Below are 13,214 nucleotides of genomic sequence, written 5' to 3'. Positions count from 1 at the left end.
ATATAGAATTAAAACATAAAGGCAAATATACTATGACTTTATAGCTGATTTTAAGCATGAAAACCACTGAGCACTGTGTACTAATATGAGGGTAATGGCTTTCATGATGGGAGAGCCTGAGCCACATGAGCACAGAACATTTCTGCAATAACGAATCTTGGTGCTTTATGTAGCTGTTCTCCTCCGGGAGTGTGTCTTTTCCTCATCTTGTAGAAGTTATAAGGAAATTGAAGTTATGCTCTGTTACCATATTTGAAAATGAAGAGTTGTAGGAGTTCCTTCATATTCATTAGTGCTGTGAAAGAAGAACAGTTGTTATACGCTCTCCCACCTGCAGCAATAGCAGTCTTTGAATCTTCAAAACAGTAACACAGACTGTTCTGTGCCTTCGTATTCTCTCTCTGTGCTTCCCTGGCTCTTTAGGCATCTAATCACTGCAGCTGGCTGGAAAGCTTCTAGAAGCAGTCTTTATGGGAGCAGATAAAAGTTGAAAAGTAGATACATTTCTCTGTGAGTTCCAAGCAACTTTGATGGAAATTCCAAGAATGCAGATTTGCCCCAAGCTTTAAAGAAATGTTCGGAAAGGGAAGTGGGCTGTTGTGGAAGCTCTGACTGTGACAGGTTATCTGGCTGTGAAAGGATATGAAAATAATACAGGGTGAAATTTGATGGGGTTTCTTTTCAAAACCAAGTTTTCCAAAGCAGGAAATGGGAACTGGAGTTTTATTTTGAATTTGCCTTTATGGTTTCAATCAGAGGCTCCAAACAAACATTTTTCTCACAAAACCAGTGCTGAGTTTTGGCCATGTATTTTAACTAACTTTAAAATCTAATTTCAGTCCCATAGCTGAGGATAGTATTGTACCAGCTTTGCCCTGAAGATCCCGTATGGGGTAAGAGGAAGATGTTGCAGTCATATAGGGAGCTTATTTGCCATACACCAGTATTTGTAATATACACCAAGACTTAAGACATGAGAATTTCAGTCAAGCACTACACAAAACCTCAAAGTCTTAATGATCTAAGCTCGTAGCTGTAGATCTCAAACTTCACAGCACGCCAGAACTGGAGGTGGTTTGATACATCTATCCTTTCTTTTAAGAATAACTTTCTGATAGGTGCTGTACTTGGGATGGCTCCAAGAAGGACTGTCAGGTAAATGTGAAGAGCTGAGCTCTCCTCTTGTAAATTACACTATAGCTGTTTAATGAACTGAAGTTGGTTACTCTTAAAAGTACTTCACAGTTTTCTAAGACTCAACTAAATTTCACTAAATACAGCCCGAAACCATAAATGAGTCTTAATACACCATTAAAGATGCAAGGGTAGATAAAGTGGAAAGCTATTGCTCCTAGGAAAAATGCCAGGAGCCAACTCCATTAAATTAGCTAACCAGATTTGATTTCCTACAGTATTAAAATTGCTTAATTGCCTGTGAAAATTGCCTGATGCACTATGGGTTAAGTCTGCATCCTGGAGCATTTGCAGGAAATGGCTTTGCTACAGTTGTGTTTATTTGTGGCCACAATGACTGCCTGCAAATTGACTGTTTGCTAGGGGGTGAGGGTGGTTTTCTTACACAAAACTGCAGGGAAAGCTGTAGAATCATCTCCTAAGAGAAGCCAGGTCTGGCACCCTGAGGGGACTGCAAAAGCTAAAGGTCCACATCTTCCCCTTCAGTGACTTGTAAAACACTTTCTTGTTTGCTTAGACTCGAGATGGTTCTGTCCTGCTTCTTTACAAGTGTTGGGCAGGTATTTTCAAGAAAGGAAATATCCTAACTGGCTATTTTCACAAAAGAAAGTACAAGTGACCTGGTGGTTTTGGTGTTACTTAGAATCCTTGTTCTGCAGCAGATGACTTGTGACCAGGGACAGAAGAAAATTGAGCAGGTTCTGGCCACTCTCATTTTGTGATCACATTTTGTGATCTGATAGTTAAGTTCTTTCTCCAGATGTAAGATTGCTCCTGACCTGTATCACCATCACCCTGCACAGTGATTTATATAATGCACATAAATATAATAATATTGTATAATAATAATTGTACTTATGTAATGCACATTATATAAATCAGCCCTTTAGCAGAGTGCTTCTCCATAAGGGGCATCCTTTTGTGCAGCTGCAGCACTAAATACACAAGGACTTGAAACTCTTCCTGGGTTAGCTCTTTGCCTCTACCCACTGCCTCACTAGCACTGCGGTGCAGCCTGGTCTCCTTCCAAGTGCTGCCTAAAAATGTAGATGAGGAAATGTTCCCAACCATAGCCAGGCAGAGAGAACATCGAGCACATTAATATCTTACGATACAAGCAGACATCAAATGAAATATGTAATCAGGCATGTAAGTGGCTTTCAGTTTTACAGTTTCCTGGAAAATGAAGTTATAGCAATAATGGCACATCTTAGTGCAGGAGGTCCTTAAAGAAGCCAGGCAGTATTCCTTTGCTTATTTGCGATGGGTTATTTCTGGGCAGATTCTAGCCTCGGGTGCATACTGCTGCGCAGCTTGAAATATTCACCATGGCAGTGCTGCAGGCCTAGGCAAGCACGGTTCTTCTCAAGGGTGGTACCAGCAGCAGAGAGCACCGTGTGTGCCAGACTGGGCTGCTCCCTGTACAAACCAGAACATTTCCATACTGAGATTTGCCAGAGGAAACCTTGATCTTTTGTTGTTTTGTGTCTGGACTGTTACACACTCATTTACCTCACTGGCACTTCCCAGGCTGCAAGCCAAAATGTCTTCTGGTAATAAGAGATGTGAACAGTATTTGAGACACTCCAATGTTCTTTCTTCATATTATGTCCTTTTTGTAAACCTCTTGGAGTAATTAGAAAATTCAAGTTACCATTTAGATAAGAGGATTGAAAGGTCAGATATATTAGCACTGTTGCAGAAAAACACCGAGTAAGAAAGCTGATGCATTTCCCAACAGGGTGCTAAAACTCATCGTCTTGGTGGTTAGGGGTAGCCCAAAGAAAAGACCAGCAGCACAGTCCTCCAGAGTCAAGAGATTCTGACTTGTGCCTTCACAGAGAAGAAGAGCAACAGAGAATTTATTCTTTAAACACAGTTCTTAACAGGAATAGAACCAATGGCACTGTCCTAAGATTCTTGAAGCCAGTGGCCATCTTTCCATTGATCTGAAGGATGTTGGAACAGGTTCAGCTGTCCACAAGGTAGCAGTGATGTGTAGTAATAATCTCAGAGGCAAATGGCCTCTCCACATTTCCTTCTCTTCTTCCCTTTTTATGGGAATATAACAACATGCAAATCTTCCCTGCAGGACAAAGAGACCCTGTTATATACCAGAGAAGCTGTTATATACCAGCTTGCATGCTAAGCAAACCTCTCCCACAGGGCACACTGGTTGCTGCACACTCAAATATCTTCCCATCAGAAAGTCACCTTTGCAGAACAGACACTCCTGAGATCTTAAGGGTTGTTTCATTCACTGTGTGCTGTCTCTAATGTATGCCTGTGTGTGGGAGACAGGGACAACATATCCATCCCCCATGTTCAGCTTCCTCCATCTGGTCACCATTTCTGTTCTACCTAACTCTTCCTTTCCTCTGTAAGGGACCTGCTCCATAACCATAAGGTATCTTCACCCTAGAGATGTTATGCCTTTATTTTAAAACCAGGAGAGAAGATCAACTACCAGCATAAACCTGTGTAATTCACACTTGCTTACATTACTCTTTCTTCTGGTCACCTGCCTCATGACTGAGTATCAGTGTGTAATGTCACAGCCAAATCCATTGCATTGGCGATGGAACGGAAAAGAGGAATAGTGATGGATAGTTGCAGCTTCCAAGTAGGATAGTGTATAGCACATGCTGAGAAGGTTTCACACAGTGTAGGCTCAAGGCTGTAAGCTGGTTGTTCTAAACTAACCTGGCCTGATATTACTGCCTTCTGCAGCCCAATATGCCAAGTGCGGTTGCTGGTAATTAATGGGGAATGAGGCATTTGGCGAGTTCAGTGTTTCTGTATTTGTTCTCTCAGATGAGAGAAAGACTGAGGGAAACACAGACATTGATTTCTCCAGTTGTTAATGTGGTTGTTAACAAGAGCAAACACAGAGGCTGAAAATCTCCACTTGCAGTGCATAGATATTTGCTTGTCAGAGGCGTACGCTCCATGACAGAGCTCTTTTGGAAGGGGAATTTGTGATGTTTAGGTATTGCCCCTTCGTCACTCAGACCAGAGAAAATTTGAAGCAGCTTCACAGACACTAATGTGCAGTAGACACTGGTTCATGCTAAGGCTTCAAGTCCATACAGTCTCTGGGAAGACCTGACCATTTGCTCTCATTTCTCTTTGCCAGGCTGTGAAGAGTTATTGAAAGATGTCCTGTCTCCTGAAAACTCCGAGCCTCAACACTACGAACCACACTATGATGATTACTACTACCAGGTAAGAGAAGCACTTATTCTGTCTTACGTTAAGTGGGCTGAGGAAGCCTCTGGTGTGATGTGTAGCTGGGTCATTGTGAACGTTGCTGCTGTACCTGGCCTATTGGCTTCCCAGATTCGTGACTGTTATCAAGCCTTCTATATACTGGTATAAGCTGCATTAAACACAGGGTAGCTGTCAGCTGTTATGAGAGTATTTAGGATTTGGATAGCATTCCTCTTACAAGCCTCGGCATTCACTTGGCTGTGAAGGGAGATGTTGCATACAGGCTCGCTGGCACCACATGTGTGGAAAACACTGATTTGTATCTAATTAAATCAATCAAACTTTGTAGGTGAACAGGTCCTGAGAGACCTTCTGCAGATAATGAACAGCTGTTTGGAAGCAGAAGCAATGCAGCTTTGGTACCTTGATGGTATTTTGACTGTAACAAGCAGGAGAATGTTAAGTTTTCCTGTAAGCCTCTGTTTCTCGTTCCTTTTACTTTGGTTTTGATCACTTCCACCCATGTGAATTCCTGAGGTTAAAGGTGCAGTTCAGATAAAGATTGCCTGCCAGTGCGGTTATGAGACTGCAAGTGATCCTGAAATCAGCAGGGAAAGCAAGTGATGAAAGGTGATGAAGTGTGAGAACAATACTTGTGTATTGAGGAAAGACATGTGAGAAGCATGCTGGTTTTGCAGCACATCATGGTGTTACACAAAATGGTTTCCACTGTTCATACAGAAAGTACAGAGACATTTCCTTCTCTTCTCTGCAGAAGATGGAAGGAGCCCTCTATGACTACAAACAGGAGCACAGAATTTGGTCATAAACTTCCTTAATAAGAAAGAGTTGTCTGGGTTTATTGTCTCCTTTTGCTTGCTGAAAATGACAGGCTGGTGTCAGTACCTGGGCTGTGGCAAGCTGGTACCACCATCACCCTGTTTTGCTTTTAAAACCTTATTTTTGTTGTAACTGATGACATAAATACCCACCATGCTGTTGCTTGGTTACCCTAATAGATGTCATAAACCAAACTCCCAGTTTTGCAATAAGATGATAGAGGCTATAAAATGGCAAGCAGCCTCTGCAGATACTAGATGTTCCCCTGTTACTATGCAGACACGGCACGCAGGTTCTGGCAGTCTTTTGGAGGCAGGCAACGTGGTCGTTGGGTCTTTATTTCTCAGGGATTTCACATCTCCTTTCACCCAAGGATGTGCTGTGGAGAGTGGTTGAAGGCAAACTCCGAGGTGGCTGCAAACTACCACTCCTGCCACCTATCCACCAGGAGAGTTGTGCCTCTGGAAGAGGAAGGGGGCAGAGCATGACCCTGTTCAGAAAGAGTCGATGTGACAGGCTTTGATGGAAGCCTTGCTGATCAGTTCTTGGTAGGACTTGTGGTGTTCACCAGCCCCCCTGTATAGGCAGTGGGCAGCACCATTGCAGTCATGTCCAGCCCACTTTAATTGGGCCAACACAGCATTTGTACAGCCCCTGGGCAGAACCAGGTTCTTTCCCACCTGCCCACAGGGAGATGAGTTATCATGGTGGGGAGAGGACAGGAAACGGTGCACATTGCTGCCTACCACATGCTTACCGCAGAGCTCCTCTGCACAGCTCCCTACCAGAGGGGATCGTTTCCCCTACAATCTCCAGGGCTTTCAGGTGCAGTTTAGAAACTGTTCACTAGATGTCAGTTAAAGACTGGGAGAAGGCTGTGAACAGGCACTGCACTTGCTTTAAGGATCCTCTGCTATGGCAGGAAGGTGAAGTTTGCAATGTGATGAAATGGAGAACTGAGGCTCAAGTGGGTTTGGGTTATTACACTGATGAGATTTGTTCCCTGTTCCCGAGGAAGCACGTATTAAAAACATATGTGCTCTCCTTGCATCTCTTTGGCCTTAGTGAGTGTGAATCCCTGGTGATGTAGTCAAGTTTATGGGTAACTCCCAATGGCATGGATAGTAGTTGCCTGTCTAATCTGATCTTCATCCCAGTATGTCTTTTATGTGTCTCTTTAGTTCTCAGTTGCAGTCAAAGTCTCAGGCAGCAGCAGGATCCATCTGCTGTGATGGCACAAATAGGTATTTTTTAAAGGGAATGCATCTTTTTGATTCCACCCAAGGGGATGGACTTACACAAAGGCAGGTACTGAGCTGGTTCATTGTTGTGCTGCCACTGTCTCGGTATTGACACTGTGATGTGGAGAGGAAGAGGAAGAGGAGATTTATCCTTGTCACGTGTTATTTCCCCTGTCCCCTGCTTTCACTTTTACTTCCCCTCCCCAGTGTCCACTCCCTGTATTGTAGCTTTCCAAAGCCCAAATGTAGAAACCTAAAGATGTGAAGGGAATGCCAAGAAGTGGGATGAAGTGACAGGAGCCACGATAAGGTACTGAACTAAATCAGCTGTTTAGGTATGTTGAGTCAGATGGGGAAGAAAAACGTGCCAAGCCTCCAGCCTTTAATTGCAATCAACTGGATGCAATTAATTTAAATTGATCCATAACATCCCCTGGTACCAGGAGCCTGGGGCCTTTCATTTGACATTTTCTAAATGGTCTGCTTTTACTTTTTATTGTCCTTCAGAGTAAACAAGAACAAAAGCTGGCAAGCTGGTAATGTCTAAAAAGGAGGAAAAAATCTTACTGTTTATGCAAATTAAAATGCAAAGACAATTCCATGGGAGGTTTCTAATGGTATCTAATGAGAGGCTGTGTCAGTGATATTTTGGGTGGATGCAGAGCTATTCTTTTGAGCTTGAATCTGTTACGGTGTGATACACAGAAAGCAAAGAGTAGCACTTGGTTACTACAGGACTCTGAGATCAGTGGGAAGTCTCCCACTGACTTCAAAGCTGCAAGGGTATCTTTTCTCTTAGATCAGAGAAAGCTGCTCCAGAGCGACTAAGGAGCATGGGATTGCAGTTAGCATCTGTAGAGCATCTCAGCTTTAGGACCTGCTGCCTCTGTGAATTCAGAGTGTGCTGATCTGGCTAAGGTCTGTATTGTGCTGCATTTGTATCACTGCTTCAGTCAAGTGCTGTTTATAATTTCTGTCTCTTGCAGCCTATAGAGAGATAATAGAAAAGCTATGAATTTGCCAGAAGCCAATTTATGAATCCTGAATTCCTTTCACAGTGTTTCATGCTATGGCCTCAACTCTTGTTTTGGCTCCAGTTTGAAGGAAGACACAAGTCTCCCTGGTCCAGCATGCAGGATTTGCTTTGTGGCAAGCATCTGGTAGCACTTCAGAGCCCTTTGATAGCCTTTTGGAGACAGTAACCAAGAGGAAGTCCACAGCTGAAGTATGTGTATGAAAACCCAGACCCAGATTCAGCCTGCTTGAACAAAGCAAAGTGCCTGTGTTTAGCATTTCAGATGGCTGGCTCTGGGCCTTCCCAGACACCTATCCAGCTGGGAGCACTAGCCACAGGGCTCAGAAGGATTTAGGCTGGCTGCATCTGCAGCTCCCTGACCAGTATTTTCATTGCAGGCCCTGAGAAGCATTGACCTGGGTCTAGGTGCTCTTCTGTCTGAGCATCTAAGTGTAAGAGCTGGATTTTTTTTCACCTGGTGTGTTTTGGGTGGTCAGATTTGAAGGCAGCCTCAATCTAGATCACCTGGGAAGATAACAGAAAAGGAGGTTGAATGACAGATGGAGCCTCTCGCTGCCAGGTAGCAGGGGACCTATTTGAGTAGCTGCTTGTGAAGTGACAGACTATGTATTTACATGTGAGTAATTGCCTTTTCATCTGAAATTGATCACCAAATGCCATACATGCAAACCCAGTGGAAGAGCATAAGATACAGTAATAGCAGGCTCTTTGTTTTAAACAAGGCTGGTTTGTTTCTTACTAATTGTTGCTGTATTGAGTTGCCACTTTCCATTTATTTGCTGCTCTCACCTGTAACTTGGAGAGTAAATCTGCCTCTTAGCAGGGTACAGGATTGCTGCATGTCAGAAAATGAGCTGCCTTTTCAGTCCTGTGTTTGCCTGCCAAGCGATTAATTACACTGTATGAACAGCAGAAAAATTGTTGAGACATGACAAATACATGATGTTTGTCTCTGGGATGGAGCTGGGGCTGAGCTGCTGCTTTGAAAAGATTCCAGTAGCAATTGGGAGACCCCCACTGGCTTCTGAAGAAAGGGGTTTTTCCCACTAGTTGCTTGAGGATATCAGCTAATACCTGTCTCTGAGCAGAGGGGCTTTCTGCCCTGGGAAAAGGCTGTGATCCAAATGGGGCTTTCATTAGGCTGTGGAAGAAGCCTGAAACAGGAAAGGTGAAGGGCCATTTACATAGGTCTCTTTTGCCAACCTGGAATTGCAGTTGTTATCTCTGGTTGTGCTGTGTCTTGCTATGTGTTAAAAAGCAAAGCTCAGGAAAGCATTGAATATGTTATTGAATGCAAACTTGCAGTTCTCTTCTTATTATTCCCATATCCCATCTCAAATGAAGTTCTCTTTTTCACTGAGAACATCCCTTTCAGCAGGCACGCCAGCAGTGAAGGTGATTGGTGTGAGTGGTGGATGTCAGATCTAGTGGGGAAACTTTGGAGAGTGTAATCAGAATGGTTTGTATCTTTCATCTTGTACATGTACTGCCAGTGTTTTTGGGCAGAATGCTTGACCTCACTTGTCAGGAGGGTTTTCTTGATACTATTCATAACATTAACCCAGGTGTTGCCTAGCTGTTAGTGAAAAAGACATCTTTCCTCCTGCCTTTTGTAGTAGCATTCACAGCAACACTCCGATGTTAGCAGAGGCAGAACAGGTAGTTTTGAAAAAAGGTAGTTTTTGCAGTAAAGAGAAACAATATTAAGCAGAACAAATCAAAGGGTTTATTTTCCCTGTTTCTTATCAGCCTCCAGTTTTCCCCACCACCCACACTCTTGCAGTCATTCTTGGCTTCCATTGTGTTTTCAGCCCTGCAGATGCTCAGTGTCTGCTTTGCATGTGAAGAATTCCCTCCCTGAGCTTTAGGCTCTGGGGGTGTTTATGTTACACAGCAATCAGCACAGTGCATGTTTGCAGATTGCTTCCCTTACCAAGCTGCTGGTGGGCTCTTGTGTCCTGCTGTCACTGTGGCACCCACACTGGGATTATGAGCAGCTCATCTCATGTCTCTCCTGAAGAAGCTGGGAAAGCTGCTGCATCTTCATTCCTGCTACAGTTGAAACACGGGGTGTGCGTGTCCCTCAGTACTCCGGCTGGGGAATGTTCTGGCTCAAGCCTCTCTCTTGGGTATGCCAGGGGAAGCAGAACCTTCCCTGGTCTGGTTTATATTTGGTGCTCTTAAATCTGCCAGATTCACCTTCCCCTCAGATTCTGCTGTATCCCCTGGGAAGTGAGGATGCTTGGCATCTCCAGGGGTGGCCTTCTGGGAGGCCCAGCCTAAGGACTGATCCCAATCCCTGCTAAGATCAGTAGGAAGACTTCTTAAACCCTGGCAGGAGTTGGGCAGTACTTTGGGTTGTTCCTGAGGTGGTTGTTGCCCAAATCCCTCACAGCACAGGGAAGAAAAGCAGAGCCATGCCATTACAGAGAGAAACAAGTCCATGTTCCTTGGTAGGACGAGACAGGATTATACACAGGCAACACAGTGTCTGCACTGATGAGAAGTTTATTGGAGCCTCTAAGGGCAACACTCTCAACAATTCATTTTTTCCAAGCATCAGAAAGCAACATTAACTACAACTGCTGAGAATCCCCCAGTGAACAATTACCCAGAGCAATGAAGAGCTCAGCGTGCCCCTGTTTGGGACTAATTTGCATGGAAATTGCCTGGCAATATTCTGAATTCTGGGTTTTATGTTTGTGCATGCATGCAAAAATAAGTGTCCTTGGTACAAAACACCTGCATAAAAATAACCTTCCTCTCGGGCTGCTCGAGCTGATTAGGAAATGCTGCCCTGAAGAGCTGCTCTGCAGAGAGTGGGCAGTTTTGCACTTAGGGCAAGGTAGGCATCTTCCAACAAAACGAATGCTGACTCCTCCAAACCAGCCAAAAAAAGAGATTGAGGATTATTGTTTCCTTTTTCAAACCCACTTCGAATTTTTGATTTGGGGACACATCACACCTGACATTTTTAAAGGGGAAAGAACCCTTTCCCTCACTCATTTTTGCTCAGTTGTTGTAGAAAACTTGCATCAAATAATACAAAAGAAGTGAAACACAGTCAGAAAATACTGCTTTGTGTCACGATGCCCTTCTCAAAATGTGGTTTGGATTTTCCTTTCAGAAAAATCCAAGGTTTTGATCTTCTCATCCTAAGCTGGGCCAAGAAAGTGTTTTGAAATCCAAGAGCTCCCAGGCTGGGAGAAAGGTTTTCCCACCCAGCTCTTGCCACAGCACCCCAAGTACAATCCCACTGTCAGAGGCCAGCAGCAGGCTGCCCAAGCCTGGGAGTGTCCTGATGGAGATGTTCCTTTGGTTTCCAGAGCCCTCAGAATGGAGTATCCCAGTGCAGTGGTGCCTATAGAGGTGGTGCTGTCTTTCAGGGGTCAGGAAGCTGAGTTGGACTTGTGTATGGCAGTGGGTTTGGACAAATGCTGCCAGTTAGCTGGTTTAAATTTAAGCACCTGCTCTTGCAGGTGAACTCCTGGCCTCCTGTAATAGAAGCTTGAATGAGTGAAGGGCAAAACAGGGAAAAGTCTGAGTCAAAACTGACTGTTTCTTAGGGCTGTATTGGGGGGTTTAAACTGGTAGAAGGTGACTGCATGGTTCAGTGTCCTTGCCGTGACTCTGAGATGAAGTTCCAGCTGTAGTGTCCTTCCAGGCATCTATAGGAAAGCCACCTTGTGCACTTCTTGTTATCTGTGACTCTTCTTTGAGTATTTGCTTCTGCTCAGTGGCCCAGGTAGGGTTTCATGAGGCATTCAGAAGCTTCACCATTTTAAAGTCTGTCACCGAGCTCTTTGCCAGAACCTCTGTTTAACAGACATTTTCTGCCTCATCCCTATTTTTTCTTCTTGAGGCATTGTCTTCCAGCCTTTTATCTGCTGATTTTGTGACTGAGCACAGTTTTGGGGGTGGTTTTTCTGTAATTGTCAGTTGCCATGGCAAAATATTCCTCCCGTCCTTGTCTCTCCATGGATAAACCAATTTAGGCTGTGGCTCAGTCTTTGGGTAGAGGCTGTGAAATGACTGAAGGCTAGAAGATCTCTTTCTATTGAGGAAGTCACATCCCTATGGATTTAATCCCTCAGGTAAAGCATGACTGTGGTTTAGTCCTTTTTGCCTTTTGTTTGCTGTCCCCTTCAATTTGTGGTGTGTCTTCAATGCAGCATTCTTAACAACATAAGCAAAAGAAATGTTATGACAGGACTCACTGTGCTGTACTCCCATGAAAGAAGCCCAACTGCTCTGTTGGAGGGTGGTGAGCTTCACTCTGATCTATGGCCTTTGGGAATACCAGAATATCCATAATGACAGGATCTACATAAGAAGCAGTGCACGTAGTGTTTGGCACATTTCTTGACACTTGTGTGACAAGAAGGGTATCTGTGCCCTCCAGTTCAAACTTCACACTGGCTCTTTCTTTCTTTGTTCTTACTTCTTTATTTCCTGTTCTGCTTCTTTTTTTTTTTTTCTTGTTGCTTGAGGAAATTTGTGCTTCATTTATGGGAGATTTTTGGACATAGATTGTTCTTCTTGGAATATTTTCAATGGGAAAGCTGTGAAATTGAAATACGGGAACCTTTTGTTTGGAGTAAAAAGCATTGGTTTAAATAGGTTTATCTGGTGAGGGCTTTTTCCATCGGAAGAAAGTTCTGCATAGACCTGTAAAAGCTGGTTGATAAAGCCAAGATTCCAGGTTATGAAACTCCAGAGAGAAATTCAACCACAAAGAGATGTTCCAGCTAAGCACCACCAGCAAAACCCCTCATTGCACAAGCAAACAAAAAGGATTTGACTGTTTCTTTTCCACCTTCCAGCCTCTCTGACCAGGCTGAGAGCAGTGGATTTTTGGAGGCAGCTTCTCCTGTTGTTCAGAACAAAAGAGCTGCACATACTGTGAGCAGTGTTCCCACTGACGTAAATTCCTCCACAGGTGAAATCTTACAGGAATCATTTTGCCACTGTGGTGCCCATGGTATGTTGGGGTTCAAATACATTATGTTACTAGCCTCAAGAATTGCCACTAAAGTGACCCATGCAATTCATGGAATTGCCCAGTTCTTTTCCTGGTTGTGAAAGCTCAATGACACCTTCCCTGCTTCCTCCTTCCTGCATTTTATGCCCAGCCCTTGCACTGTCCAAAACCCCTCAAAACCGCATGGAATTTGGTTTTCCCCGCAGCGCTGAGACCTGCCTCCCGCTGTGGGGTGCTACCGCAGTGAGGTGCTGCGCGGTGGGAACTGTGGCACTGTCCTCTATCAGAGGCAATGGAGCTGTTTAAAATTAAACCATCTTACTCAGCTGGGCTCAGAGAGCTAAAAATTACATCTTGATCATCTTGTCTATTCTTAGAAGCTGGAGAAGAGTCAATGTAGGTTTTGGGGCTTTTTACATGCTGCAGTGGAGAATGTATTTGTCTGGGTGGAGGCAGGCTTTTGCAGAGCTGTCACACATCTGGGCTGCAATAAGCAATTTGTAACTGAACAGGGTGAAAAAGTAGGCCAGCCTACAAGGGAGTATCTAGGAATTACTCCGGAGGGATTTATGCTCCACTGTCTCCAGCAGCTGCAATAACAGCATGAAATTGAGATTAAAAATTCAGAAGAGATGTGGGCTATTTGACCTTCTGTCTATCAGAGACACAGAGGCCCTGTGTGGAATAAGGATGCAGAGAAATGCAGCTTCTG

General features: G+C 44.1%; 1 protein-coding gene across 3 annotated transcripts in view; it reads left to right on the top strand.

Moving 5' to 3' along the window:
* The window catches only part of RAB11FIP4 (RAB11 family interacting protein 4), a 109,380-nt gene that overhangs the window by 40,717 nt on the left and 55,449 nt on the right, over positions 1–13,214 (top strand). For 2 of the 3 annotated variants that reach the window (XM_061377321.1, XM_061377327.1), the window contains one exon: positions 4,331–4,419. In XM_061377321.1, coding sequence (XP_061233305.1) covers positions 4,331–4,419 — 89 coding nt within the window. Of the gene's footprint in view, positions 1–4,330; positions 4,420–6,798; positions 6,821–13,214 lie in introns of those variants that run through there. The other variant, XM_061377326.1, reaches the window with a different exon arrangement.

The sequence above is a fragment of the Neopsephotus bourkii genome, unplaced genomic scaffold, assembly GCF_033783945.1.
Source record: "Neopsephotus bourkii isolate Nb327-2 ecotype Australia unplaced genomic scaffold, CSIRO-AGI_Nbou_v1 NB_1749, whole genome shotgun sequence".
NCBI lineage: Eukaryota > Metazoa > Chordata > Aves > Psittaciformes > Psittacidae > Neopsephotus > Neopsephotus bourkii.
The sequence above is the reverse complement of the archived record's forward strand: the minus strand, read 5'-3'. Positions and strand labels throughout refer to the sequence as shown.